Consider the following 12,181-nt stretch of genomic DNA (forward strand, 5'->3'; position numbering starts at 1 on the left):
ACTCACCTACAAAGGCTGCCATCTGAGCTGCTGTTCTTCCCACAGAGTTGACAACATCTGTCTCAGCACCAGCTTCCAACACTACCCATGTGATGTCTTTATTACCTACAGTTAAAAAGGAATATATGTGTCAATATTAGGCGTGCACAATTTAAACACTTGGTTTTTGGTTTCTGTCATGTGGATATTTTCATTCTTTTTCCAAAATATGAATCATAACTACAGTAAAAAGTAAAAGGTTACACAAAAGACTTAGAAATTAAACTTATTTTTTGGAAAATAAATCAAGCAGTAAAAAAAGGATATGAAATTGAAAATCACTTTTTTAAACAAAATGAAACATGTTTTCCTAAGGATAATGCTTAGTATAAAATCAAAACACACAAATAAGAAATATCAAAAACAAAGACAGAAAAGATAAAATGAATAGAAGTCCCTGTTTAATGTCTACTAACCCATTCCATCCCTCACACTTATAGGCTCTGGAATAACTATTAACCATTGGGGATCTTTCTTTTTTTTTTTTTTCTATCTAAACATCCATAGTTACTGTACTCACATTCTTCCCCTAATGAAATCATTATGGACATTTTGCTATTATAAACTCCACTCAGTGAACAGTATTTTCCATTCTTTTTTGTAAGTTTGAACAATGATTTTCTTAGAAACTGTTCCTGGGAAACATTGATGGATCAAAAGTTATGCATATTTTAAAAGTATTTTGCCAAGCTGCCATCAACAAGGTTGGACTGATATTCACTCCCCATAACAGTACAAAGAAATACCTGGACATTATCACTCTTTCTTAACCTTTGCCAATATAATGTTGATCAGCCAGTAATATTTCTTTTGTTCTCTGTCTATTGCAATATTTATCTTTTTCTTATTTATGTATTTATTTGTTTGTTTGTTTTTAGAGATGGGGTCTTGCTATGTTGTCCAGGCTTGTCTTAAACTCCCAGCCTCAAGTGATCCTCCTGCCTCTCGAGTAGCTTGGATTCTAGGCATGAGCCACTGTGCCTGGCTTTTCCAATTGATTTATAAGAGATCTTTATATGTAACCATATGACCCTTTAAGATATGTGGTAAGTATTTTCCTTCCTTTTTCATTTGTATTTTAACTCTATTTATGATATAATCTATATGTGAAAATGTTAAAATTTTATGTAATCAACTGGTCAATGTCATCCTATTTGGATTCTATATTTTACATAACGCTTAAAATGCTTTTGTGGGCTGGGCGTGGTGGCTCACGCCTGTAATCCTAGCACTCTGGGAGGCTGAGGCGGGCGGATCGTTTAAGCTCAGGAGTTCGAGACCAGCCTGAGCAAGAGCAAGACCTCGTCTCTACTAAAAATAGAAAGCAATTACCCAAACAACTAAAATACGTACAAAGAAAAAAATTAGCCGGGCATGGTGGTGCATGCCTGTAGTCCCACCTACTCGGGAGGCTGAGGCAGAAGGATCACCTGAGCCCAGGAGTTTGAGGTTGCTGTGAGCTAGGCTGACGCCACGGCACTCTAGCCCGGGGAACAGAGTGAAACTCTGTCTCAAAAAATAAATAAATAAATAAATAAATGCTTTTGTGTTCTAGGATTATGAAAATACAGATTACAGTTTTCAAAATATAAGAATACTATATTACTCCTGCATTTTCTTAAAGAACTGCAATAATTACAGGTAACTCTACTTGATTTCAGATATTTCTCAATGGTGCTTATTCAGCAAATAATAAACAACATGAATCAAGGTAAGTTTCTAAATGAATCATCATATTTAGTATATAAATGCCAGCGAGGCAAATAAAGCTCTATCACAGCAGCTATTTGATCAGAACAAAGATGTTTTCATATTGCTTCAAAATCTAAAGATAGAGAATATCAAAGGAACTAACTTGAAAGAACAATATATCCAGTTTCTCAATTCTACCAAAATATTGTCAACATAAATAATCAATTTATTTAAATAACTTAAGAAACAGACCACCAAATTAACTATAACTTATTTCATACATTATAGCTTTTCAAAGACCAATTCCCACTATTCCTTTGTATACAACTCAATCTTAAAATTACTAAAATGAAAATACATTTAATATTTTAACATATATGTACTTATAACAAATTTGTACAGGTAATTGATATTAATAAATAAACGCTGAAACATCACCAGAAAGTGCAGCAAACATGAGGGCTGTGTATCCATGTTCATGCTGATGACAATTTACGTCAGCTCCATGTCGCAGAAGGAGTTTGCACATATCAAGTTTTCCTTTATATGCTGCATGCATTAGAGGAGTCATTCCATTCTTTAATAGAAAGGAAAAAAGTGCATTAATTGTACTTATTTACCTTTTCCCTACCTATGAACAATTGCTGCAATTAAATTAAAAACATAAACATGAATTAATGAAACCATCTTTATAATCTGTAAAGTAGTTTTATATTTACTTTCCCACTTGGATCTTCCATTAACTTCAGAGGAAAAGAGATGGTTTTATTACCTGAGGTTTTTTTTTTACAGATTAGCAAACAGATTCAGAGAGGACTTGCTCAACCTCACATGACTAGGAAATGGCTAGGCCAGGGATTAGAACCCAGATTTTCCACATTTACCAAACATACTTAGTTCCTGGGAAAACAAATGAACAAACGGATATACACACATAAAAAAAAAAAAAAAGCTTGAAGAAAAATCTCAAAACAAACAGAACACCTATCAAGGGGATATTTAACTCAGGATTATTAACTTCACATTTCATATTCTTAAACATCAGGTTTAACTACTTCCATTAGAGAAGTAAAATATACTTGCTCAAAGCATTTGGCTGCAATAAAAATGGCTCCACCACTGTTTTTATCTTACAAAGTGGAAATTCAAAATAGCTGTTCATTTTCTCCTAAGAGTCATTAGATGTTTCACTAAGTTAAAATTGACTGTAAATACTTTGTTTTCTAAAAAGCAAACATGACAGTATTTGCTCCCTAAGAAGCAAAGTGCTCTTTTCTCCACAAAGGAAATTTTCAGTATATCCACAACATGGGATATTATAAAGCTATTAAATAAATGATTTCATCTGTATTTATTGAACTGGAAAAATTTCCACAAATTATTATCAATGAGAAAAACAGGTATGTGAAATGTACATTATAGAGCTATTATTTTTAAAACAATGATCCAAGAAACATATATTATAGTAGTATCATTTTTTAAAACAATGATCCTTAAAATCACATATATATTTTGATCATATATATGATTTGATCATATATGACTGTATAAATATGAAGAAATGGCGGTACTTGCTCTAGGCTACATTGTTTGGTCTCCATATGTTTTGTGCATATTTAATGAAACATCTAACCTTACGTGTGCTAAGTACCTAATACTATTTGGTAGATAAATGAATGAGCTATTTCCTGTAAGTGAATTTTCTCAGTAACCCAGGCTAAATTCTGTAAGTGCTAGAATATCAAAGTTGTTTTAGATGAAAACCTCTCTAAAACATATAACACCTTACCTTAGTATGCTAACATAATTTGAATTGTTCTTGATGCTTCCAGACTATTATTATGAACACAAGCCGTCATACTGTTAGCACAGTACCACACTATTCTCAGAGGGTTGCAGACACAAGAATTATAGGGAGTCTGGGATTTTCATTTTCAGGTGGATGCACAAGAGGCAATTTAGTGGAAGTAATCAACATTTCTTGAGAGTAAGAATGGAAAAATGACAGGGAGATTGTAAACTTAAGACTCCATGCCTGAGCATGGTGGCTCATGCCTGTAGCCCCAGTACTTTCAGAGGCCAAGGCTCACTTGAGGTTAGGAGTTCAAAACCAACCTGGGTAACATAGTGAGACTCCATCTCTACAAAGAATAAAAAAAATTAGCCAGCCATGGTGGCATGTATCTGTAGTCTCAGCTTGGGAGGCTGAGGTGGGAGGACTGTTTGAGTCCAGGAGTTCAAGGCTGCAGTGCTCTGTGATTGCACCACTGCACCCCAGCCTGGATGACAGAGCGAGACCCTGTCTCAAAAAAAAAAAAAGACTCCTTTAGTCGGATGTTTCTACAGGGATGGAATATTTACATGTTGGGGGTGGATAGGTTAATGGGTGTGGGTAAATAGAATCTCATTGTACAGACAATGAATGGAGTGCTTTAAGAAAGTAGGAAAGGACTACATTCATTAGTTTTTGAATGAAGCAAAAATGTATTGCAGAACTAGGGGATCTCCTAATGAATGGTATAACCTGTATATAAGAGGCTAGTATATGGCCTGGAGGAAAAGGAAGGACCCTATACTGTCAGAAGGGCCCCCATAAAGAAGCACACAGCTATTTCTTTCACAAATTTTTAGGACCCAGACTTCAGCCAGGGAGTTCAGCATTTTCTGTTCACCCAGAACAGGTGGGCAGTCAATCATCCAGCACTTCAATCCTACAACTAGAGGTTATCTAGCTCTGAGAATGATTAATCCCAAGACTGCAGAACTGTCCTATAGTTAAAAAACCCCCAAAAACCTTTCAACACAATGTGGTAATCTGCTTAAAAGCAAAGGAGATATGAAAAGCTTTTGGATCCTACATTGCAAACTGTCCTCATTTTCTTGTCTGTGTTTTAACTGTCATTTATGTCAATCACTTCTGTCCATTTATCTCTCTGTCTCCCTCTGTTTCCTACTACTCCCTTTTCCCTCATTTTAAAATTTTACCTCTCTTTTTTCTCTCTTGTTCTTTCTTGTTTACCAGCTGTCATCTTAGCAGGAATTGGTTTTTAGAGCAAACCTATGGCAGCTTTTTTCCCAAAAGGTAAAGAGATATCCCAATCATATAATTTGCTGTGCAGTCTCTGAACCTGCTGTTTTGTCATGTTTATAATGCAGTGTGTGTTTTTACCAAAAAACAAATTTTACCAATTGGAGATTTTTACTAAATTTCAGTGAGGTGCTGGATAGTCTCAGGAATTATAAAATAAACTTGTGGTAAGTGACAAATTCATACTAGCTTTCCAAATAATTGGATATCACATGTACTCTCCTATCTTTTAATCTAATTTTGTGTTTAAGAATGTAGAATTGTGCAAAGGAAATTATAAATTTTGAATGCAATGATCACTATGCATTATCTTAGTTCTAATACCACCCATTATTTATAAAACTATTTCCATGGGCAAAGAAAAATAGAAATGATATTAATAAATTTTAATACTATAAATTTTCTAATCATTCTAGTATTTTTGTGGTATTTCAGCGTAAACATCAAGAAAAGGAAAAAGGAAATGAATAATTCAAAACAATACTGTTAACCTATTAAGAATAGAAGAGAATATTCCCACATCTAAAATAAATTAAGTAAATTAAATTTAAAATGTTTTATTCCAGTTATAAATATGGAATAACTTAGTATTAGACAGAAAACTAAAATACTGATTATCCATCTCTGCTCAAATTAGAAAGGTAGTAATAAGTTTCATAAAATATTATCATAGTGTTATATGTAATTCACCAATTCTAAGAAGAATTTCATTTTCATACTTAACATTTGTGAAACTGAGCTTCAGTTTACAAGTACTAGAATCTTAAAAATTACCATCAGTTTCCACTCCCCTCATTTTTTAGTATCTCTGAAATCTAGATGAGTCTTTAAAACTATGGCATCTTAGATTCAGTGAAACACAAAAGTAAAAATTCTCACCTCCTTGTGATTTCCCAAAGACAACCTTCAAAGAAGTGTGCCTAACTGAATTGTATAGAAAAGTGCTTCTATAATTCTTTAGATATAATGACCTTCAAAATAATTAAAGTTTCTCTCCCATAATTCTTAAATCAAAGAATTCATCCATATTAAGCTATTATATTGCAACTCTGTATCATCAAATACGGCACTCATTCATTCAGCAACTATTTATTGAGTGCCTAATATGTGTCAGACATAGATCTGTACATGTGGGTAGCAATAAACAAACTCTACGCTCCTACAGTCAAAATCCCTGGCACTTAAATTTAGTAGGGGAACAAGAGCTAGTGGAAAATAACATAAGAGTAAGGGCACAAGGTAGTGCCAGAAGGAAGGAGAAGATTATTATTTTAAAAAGGACACAGAGGGAATGTCCCTCTGACAAGCTGGCATTTGAACAGGGCCCAGAAGAGACTTAGGGAGCAAGAAATGCAAATAACTGGAGGAAGAATGGTCCAGGTAGACGAAATGCAAGTGCAAAACTGAGAGAGAGGAACATCTGCATTGTGTTCAAGGATCATGAAAGAGGCCAAGTCTATCTGCAGCCCACTCACAAAATCTCTAGAAAACTCCAGGAATCTCCCTATCTTGACCCTGGTGCTTCTAATATTTTAAGTGTGATGCCAATGTTTGTGGAAGATTTCTGCAAACCTTTATCAAGTTTTAGAAGAGTCATTTGTTACAAGCTTTTACCATCAACTGTTAAATTTGGTCAAATATATTACAGCATCTGTTGAGATGATCATATTTGTTTTTCTTTTATTCTGTAATATAGTGAATTATATTGAAAGATTTTTGAAAACTGAACCATCTCAACAGTTTTAGAAAAACCTTACTTGGCTGTGATGTCTTATTAGGCTTAGGATATATTGCTGGATTAACCTGCTAATATTTTATTTAGTATTTTAGCATCTGTATTTATAAAGTGAATTGGGTCCATAGTTTTTCGGGGGCTTCTTATTTGGCATCAGCATCTGAATTGGGTATTTTTTTATCTTTTTCTAAACTAATGTTATAATTTTTGTAAAGTGAGAATTAGCTGGTGCTTAAAGTTTCATAAAGTTTAATCGGATTTGTAGCTTCGGAAGGTGGTAGACATTTTAAAACATTTACACCCATCTTCCTTAATTATTCCAGTTTTTTTCTCTACTTCTATATCAGATGAATATGTAAATTTTTATTTTTCTACAGAGTTCATGTGGGCTTTCAAATGTACTGGCTTAAACAAAAAAGTTATAACAATCTCCTTTATAATTGCTGTCCTTCCTTTTTTTCCTCTTTCCCTCCCTACCTCCTTTCCTTCTCTCTTTATTATTATTATCCTTATATATTATTTTCTTGCTTGTACTTCCCAAGTTGTATCTATTTTTTCATTTTAAATTAATAATATTTATCAATTTAAAAACATTTTCATCACCTCCAAAAGATACCACATACCTATTAGCAGTCATTCCCCACCTCCCTCTACCCCTTCCCCAGCCCAAATCATCCACTAGTTTACTTTCTGTCCCTATGGATTTGCCTATTTTGGACATTCATATAAATGGAATTATATAATTTGCAGGCTACTGTGACTGGTTTCTTTCACTTAGCAGGTTTTCATTCATATTATAGCAGGTGTCAGTATTGCTTGTGTCTTTATGATTAACACTCTATTGTATGAATATACTACATTTTATGGATCCATTTATCAGTAAACATTTGGGTTGTCTCTACCTTTGCCTAGTATGAATAATGCTGTTATAAACATGTCTATGCAAATTTTTATGGGAACATATGTTTTCATTTCTCTTGAGTATATACCTAGGATTGGTGAGTCATGTGCTAACTCTATGTTTAATCATTTGAGGAACTGGCTATTTTCCAAAACAGCTACACCATTTTACATTTCTGCCAGCAATGTATGAGGGCTCTAATTTCTTCACATCCTCACTAATACTAATTATTGTCTACCTTTTTGATTCTAGCCATCCTAGTAGGAGAGTGAAACTAAAGTAGTGTCTCACTGTGCTTTGGGTTTGCATTTCCCTGGTGGCTAATGAGGTTACACATTTTTTCATGTAAGTATTGAGCATCTGTATATCTTCTCTGGAGCAATGTCTACTCAGATCTCGTACCCATTTTTAAATTGGGTTATAAGTCTTTTTATTACTGAGTAGTAGGAGTTCTTAGTATGTTCTCGTTACAAGTCCCTTATCAGATGTGATTTGTAAAATTTTTCTCCCATTCAGTGGGTTGTCCTTGCACTTTCTTGGTGCTGTGCTTTGAAGCATACAAGTTTTTAGTTTTGATGATTTCCAATTTATTTTTTATTTTGTTGCTCATGTTTGCTTTTTAAAATTTTTATTTTTATTTTAGTTTTCCTAAACCATTTCTTTTACTTTTTTTAGTATACTTTACTTTTCAAAATAATTTCATGAGTTGAAAGTTCAGAACACCACAAAGATTGAAAGCACAATGATAAACATCACAAAAATTCTTCTGAATATTGCTTTATACACCTAATACAGCTTTTGATAAATAGTAGCTTTTGATAAATGTTGTATTTTCAGTTCTAAACAGTAGATTATTTCTATTTCTATTTTTCTACTAACCTAAGAATTATGCAGAGTTAAAAAAAACAAATTCCAAGAAATGTACTTCTTCATTATTTGGATTACATTATTACTTATTTTCAAATGTATTATACTATATTTGGTGTTGTTTGAAATTAGCTAAAATTGTTTCAAATAAGCTACAATGAAGTTGTTTGAAATTACCTAAAATTTCTTTTATAAAATAGTATGTAACATATGGATTAATTTTTATCAGTGTTCCATGTAAAAAAGGAGATACACTATCAAAGTTCAGTCAAATTTCTTGCACTAGAACTATGCCATATAATATACTAGCCACTAGACGCTCATAGGTATTTAAATTATCTTTTACTTGCTTAAAATTAAATAAAATTAAAAATCCGTACTTCCAGCCAAGATATAGTAACAGGAACTAGAGTTACGTTCTTCTTAGAATAACAACAGCAGCAACAGAAAAAATCATTCAAAATATATGAAGTAACACTTTGCAAGACACTGTCCATCAGGCAATGAAGGACATGATCCCTGAGAGATGGAAAGCAATTGAGCTGAGACTTACAACTGCCTACCTTACCACATTAAGAGAGTTTCTAGGTTATAGTCCAGAGAGGGGTAATCCAGACTGAGCCTGGCATACTGTCTGTATTGAGGGGATGGAGTTGAACATCCAGGGATACCAAGGTAGTTTGAATCCCCAGGACAGAATAACAGAGAAAAGAGAGTTGCACAGAAAGAGAATTCTAAAGATTTGCAGAGGGTTCCCCTAGGGTATTTATTCAACTGAATACTGATCAACACAGGCATGTGAGGAAACTGGCTAAGCCTGGGAAAAGAACTAGCTGAGAACACTGGAGGAAACAGCATCCAGTACTCATACAGGGCCAGGAAGAGTGGCAGATCCCACCAGCCAGCCTAGAAACACAGCAAGCATCAGAGAGCAATGCACAAAAGACAAGGAAGTGTCTTGCTTCAGCACTGGGGGAAAAAACTCTTGACTGAGCATTATGCTGGTCTCAGCTAACAAATGTTGAAAACTAGAACTGAAAGACTCAAACTGCCTCCAAGTAACTTAACTGTTCATGAAAAAAAGCTCATGAGTCTTTATCAGAATGCAAAATCATACAGCACCCAACAAGGTAAAATTCCCAATTTTATGCCACCCAGTAAAAAATAATCAGACATGCACAGAAGCAAGAAAAAACAACTCACAATGAAGAGATACATCATTCAAAAGAAATAAAGGCATATGTCCATACCAAGATTTGTACATAAATGTTTATAGAAGCTTTATTTGTAATAGCCCCCAAATTGGAAACAACCCAAAATTCCATCAACTTTTTAATGCATAAAAAGACTGTGGTGTATACATACAATGAAAATTACTCAGTAATAAAAAGAAGTAATATATGCTACAACATGGGTGAATTTTTACGCTGAGTAAATGAAGCTACACAAAAGAGAGTACATACTGTATGATTTCATTTATATAAGATTAGAAATGCAAACTAATGTATTGTGACTCAAAGCAAATTAGTAGTTATCTGCAGGAGTAGGGTGGGGAAGGGCAGGAAGGAGAGATTACAGAGTATAAGGAAACATTTAAGGTGATGGATATCTTTATTATCTTGATGGTGATGGTTTCACAGGTATATACATATGTCAAAGCTTAACAAATTTTACACTTTAAATATGTATAGTTTATTGTGTATTAATTATACCTCAATAAAACTGTTAATAAATGATAGAAAACTAAAAATCCAGTTACTCAAACATTCATTCCTTCATTCATTCATTTATTTTTTATAGACAAAGTTTCACTTTGTTGCCCACATGAGGGCAGTGGCTTGATCATAGCTCACTGCAGCCTCAAACTCCTGGGCTCAAGTGATCCTCCCGCCTCAGCCTCCTGAGTAGCTGGGACTATAGGCATGCACCACCATGTCCGGCTAATTTTTTTATTTTTTGTAGAGCTGAGGTCTTGTCCATGCTGGTCTTGAACTTCTGGTCTCAAGTGATCCTCCTACCTTGGCCTTCCAAAGTGCTAGGATTATAGGCGTGAGTCATCACACCTGGCCAAACTTTCCACATTTGAAGTGTTTAATGGCCACACATGGCTAATGGCTACCATACTGAATAGTTCAGATGTTATCACCAACTCAAAAAGTTTATTTAGGTAGCAACAGTTCTAGAAAGTTGAGTTTAAGTTCAGTTAACTTTCCCTAGAAATGGAATTGCTGGATCAAAGAATACGTACTTTAAAATTGATACTTCAAAATTTTCTTCAGAATGTTATGCCAATTTACACTTAATCCATTAGTATATAAAAGTTCATATTTCCCACATTTGACAAAAAATAATGTGATTTTGGTTTAATTTACACTTATTTGATTACTAATAAGATTAAACATGTTTTTACATGCTTATTTGTCTTTTGTGACCTGTCTGCTTACATTGGGTTTAAAGATTATTAGTATAACTTGAGCATAAATGCTAAAAACAACTTCTATTAACAGATTGTGATTTTACATATTATCTATTCTCATATGAATAAAACATTTTATTAAACTTTTAAAATTTTACCTCATCCAAACAGTTGACACGAACATTCTTGCTGGATAATAATGTTCCAGCTTCTTGAACAGTACCTTAAAAAAATGAAAAGGAATTTTATTTATCACTAGAATAGGAAAAAAAAATCAAACATCAAGGAAATATACTTTAAAGAGTTACCTGTAAAACTAAGACTAGTCAGACTGGGTTGCTGAGAAATAAGCATCCAATCATATACTATTTATCTCACAAAGTAATTGTCCAGAGGAATAGATTTACAGAAACTAAAATAGTTCCATCTTATTTTTACTTTCACTAACCTTAAAGTAAATTAAATTGGCCACATTTTCCTTTTGGCAGTAATACAATAACCACAAAGCATAAGACCTAATACTGAAACCAATCTAGAGGGCATCTAATTCAAATTACCATGTAAAGGTTCAATTCCAGTCACTATATTACTTGGAATTCAAAATGCAGTCAATATTTATATAATGTGTCAACACTAGGTCTTGTGAATTGATGGCATGATTATGATAGCATGCTTGGTTTGGAAATGCTTAGGTGAAACATATCTTTAAAGCCTGGTACTATATAAAAGTGTTTTATGATCAGTATTTACCATGCTCAAAGTCATCGAATGTAACTTGAAGGTCAGTCCTCTGTAAATTTGGAAATAAGCTGTACCTGGGCCACAACTGTCAGTTTTTCCAGTCTTCTGTAAGGCATAGTGACACAAGCGTACTTGCAGGAGAGAATGTTACTATTATCATTAATACAAGCCAGCCACAAGCTCTGCCAAGAAATTTCTGGTTTAACTGGGCAGAGAACAATTAAATTGAATGTTCTCAGAAAGGATGAGATAAGCCTCTCCTCTAAATGAACATAAAAGAATAAGTGCATCCCCCAACCAGGTTATTTCTTCTCTGTAAATTTAGAATTATAACGTGAGAATGTAATAAACCCTGCTAGTCTTCCAGAGTTAAAGGTGGAAGGCAGCATAAAGATAAGCATGCTTCCTTCTCCCTGACCCACTTCTTAGGCAAGTCACCTGAGTGCCCTTCACCAACAGAAGAGAAAGACTGAGTGTCTCCTAGACAGGCAGAGAAATAGCTCTGTTGGGAAAACGTCAAGTGAATGATCTACACATCCCCAGAGTACGACAGCAGCTGTTTTTGTCAATAGTGCATTTTTCTGACCCTGTCCTGCCTCTGAAGGCAGTTAGTGTCATTGGCGAAATGGCTATAAAATGAGAGGGCAAAGCTTTCAAGTGCACAAGCAAGTTCTACGTGAAACCGTATCCATACTTGTGGCT

General features: G+C 34.0%; 1 protein-coding gene across 1 annotated transcript in view; it reads right to left on the bottom strand.

Moving 5' to 3' along the window:
* The window catches only part of ANKMY2 (ankyrin repeat and MYND domain containing 2), a 42,231-nt gene that overhangs the window by 22,608 nt on the left and 7,442 nt on the right, over positions 1–12,181 (bottom strand). Inside the window, exons 3-5 of the mRNA XM_045564412.1 lie at positions 10,897–10,961; positions 2,170–2,308; positions 7–105 (exon numbers count right to left, since the gene is read on the bottom strand). Coding sequence (XP_045420368.1) covers positions 7–105; positions 2,170–2,308; positions 10,897–10,961 — 303 coding nt within the window. The remainder of the gene's footprint in view (positions 1–6; positions 106–2,169; positions 2,309–10,896; positions 10,962–12,181) is intronic.

The sequence above is a fragment of the Lemur catta genome, chromosome 11, assembly GCF_020740605.2.
Source record: "Lemur catta isolate mLemCat1 chromosome 11, mLemCat1.pri, whole genome shotgun sequence".
Taxonomy (NCBI): domain Eukaryota; kingdom Metazoa; phylum Chordata; class Mammalia; order Primates; family Lemuridae; genus Lemur; species Lemur catta.